At 57.8% G+C, this 3,513-nt stretch overlaps 1 protein-coding gene across 1 annotated transcript in view; it reads right to left on the bottom strand.

The window, feature by feature from the left end:
* ABHD14A (abhydrolase domain containing 14A) overlaps positions 1–2,546 on the bottom strand; it is a 4,336-nt gene extending 1,790 nt beyond the window's left edge. The window contains exons 1-3 of the mRNA XM_015568299.1: positions 1,879–2,546; positions 1,609–1,724; positions 154–254 (exon numbers count right to left, since the gene is read on the bottom strand). Coding sequence (XP_015423785.1) covers positions 154–254; positions 1,609–1,724; positions 1,879–2,159 — 498 coding nt within the window. The 5' untranslated portion in view covers positions 2,160–2,546. The remainder of the gene's footprint in view (positions 1–153; positions 255–1,608; positions 1,725–1,878) is intronic.
* Positions 2,547–3,513: the final 967 nt, after the last annotated feature.

Genomic DNA, 3,513 nt, shown 5'->3' with positions numbered 1-3,513 from the left:
CTGGGCGGCAGAGGCACCAGCTGAGGGAGGCGGGAGGGAGCCGGGACTTCCGCGCCCCTTAGCCCCCGGGCGGGGGAGGGGCCGGAGCGGTGGCCCACCTGTCCCAGAAGCGATGTTTTTGTGATGTGGTCGGCCTGCTGGCAAAACCTTTCATCCGCCATATTGGCGAAAGTGAAGAAGACTGGTGATGCGCAGTGTTGGGGAAGATGCGGGGAAATGGGCACTTTTGTCGCGACTGATGGGAGGAAATCCATCTAGCAGTTTCAGAGGGTCAGGAAATGATTGCCAACATTTAAAAGATGTGTGTCCTTTAACCCATCAACGTCCTTGGTAGCTTCCTACAGAAATGATTGCCCTGTGCTCCAGGCAGCAGGTCCAAAGGTGTGGGTACCCAAGCATTTCAGCTCCCAATCCATCACAGCCCCCAGGAGGAGTGGCCACACGCAACCTGCCCATCCCCCCATGGCAGGACGACTGAGAGGAGGTCACAGTGACTGGTAGGGTCCCAGAGACATGGTGCGGGGGGAGGACCAGGCTGCCAGTGGGTTCACGAAGCCGGAGGACACCTGTCACGTTCACAACCCCCATCACACAGCCCTGCACACTCTTCTTTCTGTCCGGACATGTGCGGAGGGGCCTGGCTCCCCCAGACTGCTGAAGTGAGAGGGCCTGGGGCTCTGAGGGTGTCACGCTTATTTGATTTTTTTTTAATCCTCACCCAAGGATATTTTTCCATTGATTTTTAGAGAGAGTGGAAGAGAGAGGGAAAGGCAGAGAAAATATCGATGTGAGAGAAACATCGATTGGTTGTCTCCTGCATACGCTGGGACCAGGCCTCAGGCCTGGGAGGAGCCTGCAAGCAAGGTATGTGCCCTTGACTGGAATTGAACCCGGACCCTTCGGTCAGCTGGATAGGCCAACACTCTATCCACTGAGCCACACCAGCTAGGGCTTGTTTGATTTTTAATGTCAAGAGTGATAGCATTTGAGCCACACCAGCTAGGGCTTGTTTGATTTTTTAATGTCAAGAGTGACAGCATCGCCATAACCGGTTTGGCTCAGTGGATAGAGCATCAGCCTTCGGACTGAAAGGTCCCAGGTTCGATTCTAGTCAAGGGCATGTACCTTGGTTTCGGGCACATCACCAGTGGGGGGTGTGCAGGAGGCAGCTGATCAATGTTTCTCTCTCATCGATGTTTCTAGCTTTCTGTCCCTCTCCCTTCCTCTCTGTAAAAAATCAATAAAATATATTTTTTAAAAAAAGAGTGATAGCATAAAGCCTTTGACAGCTAAAAAAACAACAACAACAACAAAACACCAACAAGCGCTCTAGTTTGTCATAAGAAATATGGTGAGGTCTCCCCTGAAGTGAGGCACGCTCCACTTGCTTGGTGATGTGCACCAACCCGCACAAGTTTACAGGTTGGAAATACAGACCTTTTCCTGTGCCATCTCCTATTGTGACCTGCCACTGCTCGTCCATATACAGGGGTCCAGATGCAACCGGCCACATCTCAGGCCTTTCCTACCCCCCCCAGGTCCCCCTCTGGGAAGCCACCCCTTGGACCTGCTGCCGGCTGCCTCCCCAGACCAGGGTGGGGCTCTCACCTGGGAGGTCAAGGGCCACGGCCCGGTAGCCCCTGTGTGCCAGCAGCTGCAGCGTGCCCAGCTGCTCCCACGTGCGCGAGGTGAAGGCTTTCCCGTGGAGCAGCACCACCTCCACCCTGCGGGCACATGGGGGGTGGTCTGAGGCTTTGGCAGGGCCCCACTTTCTTCCTAGGCTTCTCCCACTGCCCTCCCAGCCCTTAGTACCCCGCATGGAGCTGGGGTCCCACACAGGGGCTCATCCTTCTACTAGACCCTGGGGTCAGCACCCACCTTCGTGCCCGGTGGAGTGGGAGCACCTCGCGGTAAAAGATGGGGGAGTTGCCAGGGGTGAGACCGGCCAGGATTGTGACATTGGGGTCTCCCCAGAGCCAGGAAGTGTGCTCAGGGGGGCCTGGCAGCCCCACGTACAGCAGCAGCATGAGCAGCAGGCCCAGGCCCAGCAGGGCTGTGTGGGACCGGCTCATGGAGGTTTGTACCACAGTCTGGAGGAGGAGGAGAGGAGAGGAGGCTGAGGCCCCACTTGGCCCCCGGACCCCATCCCGGGACCCCATCCCGAAGCCCCACCCAGAAGCGCCCAGCTGAGGAAAAGCTCAGCCTTGCGGGTGGCACAGTGGTGAGGCCCCAAAGGGGAAAGGCTGTGTAGAGAGGTCCCGCTCAGGGCATGTGTAGACCAATGCTAAACTCAGAATGTGCTTGACAGTGGGTGGGAATATACTAGTAACCCCAGCCCAGCTGGTTTAAATGGGAAGAGGGAGCAGGGAGAATCCAGGGAGGAGGAGAAGCTGAGGCATGGGGCGGGGGGACAGGCAGGAGAATGGCACTGAAATGGAAAGGGCAGCATGGAGGCTGGAGCGATGAATGCCACCCCCTCCCCCAGCTTCATGCCAAGCGACTTGCTTCATGGACTCCTCCGGCCAGGTCCTTTGCCAGCCCAGAGGACAGACCTCAGGGCCAGGACCCAGACAGAGCAGTCAGCCGAGTCTCCAGTGTGTCAGTAAAAGAGGGAGGGTAGTCCCGCGCTGTCCCCAAGCCGCCTCAGGTGAGATTTCACTGACACAGAGGACTCCACTGGGGTTGGCCCCTTGGGCCTAGGAGGAGCCCCTGCTTGTTCCCAGATCCCAGTAAACATCTTTATTGAGAGTCTCCAGCCCCACCCGCCTCTCCTGGGATGTTGCCTCAGCCCCACTCCCAGGCCCCCAGGTCAGGGGGCGACCCAGGGGCTGACAGGAGGCCGTGGTTGGCTTAGGTTCCCACAGACAGGGCTTCCATGCGGCCCCTCCTTGCGGTGGAGACTGGGCCACAGGGGCGGCTCCAGGTAGGAGAATTCTGCCGTTGCCTTGGCAACCCGGAGGCTGGAGCACTAGGCAACCTTACCTGGCAGGTAGCAGGCAACCTGATCTAGCGACTGCAGATACAGGGCCTGGGCTAAGGGTGGAGACGTGCCCACGGAGGCCTTGGCATACGCACAGACGATGACACACAGGTGTACATGCGTGTCCACATGAAAGACACCCTCAAAACCATGCCCAGCATCAGGCACCAGGAAGGCAGACGGACGGACAGACAGACACACACGGTTTCAAAACCACACGCAGTTCCTCAAATGTCAAGAACACCGTCATACACCGAGCCCTCAAACTACACATGCACAGACGGACACACAGACACAGAAATACACACACAGACACACAGCTAGTACACACCCTCAAAATCACACGCTGAAATATACACAGGACACACCCAGACAACAAGCGGGCAGACAGACTGACACCTTCCAACACGGGCAGACAGAGCCACTGACATACACCCCACGACACACGTACACCAGACCCTCAGGAACACACGCAGACGAACGCGCGCGCACTCGCGGCCCCAGCGCCGGCCCCTCCCTCCCGCTGGACTCTG

The sequence above is a fragment of the Myotis davidii genome, unplaced genomic scaffold, assembly GCF_000327345.1.
Source record: "Myotis davidii unplaced genomic scaffold, ASM32734v1 scaffold663, whole genome shotgun sequence".
Taxonomy (NCBI): domain Eukaryota; kingdom Metazoa; phylum Chordata; class Mammalia; order Chiroptera; family Vespertilionidae; genus Myotis; species Myotis davidii.
Note: the sequence above shows the minus strand (reverse complement) of the source record. Positions and strands in the feature narration are given on the sequence as shown.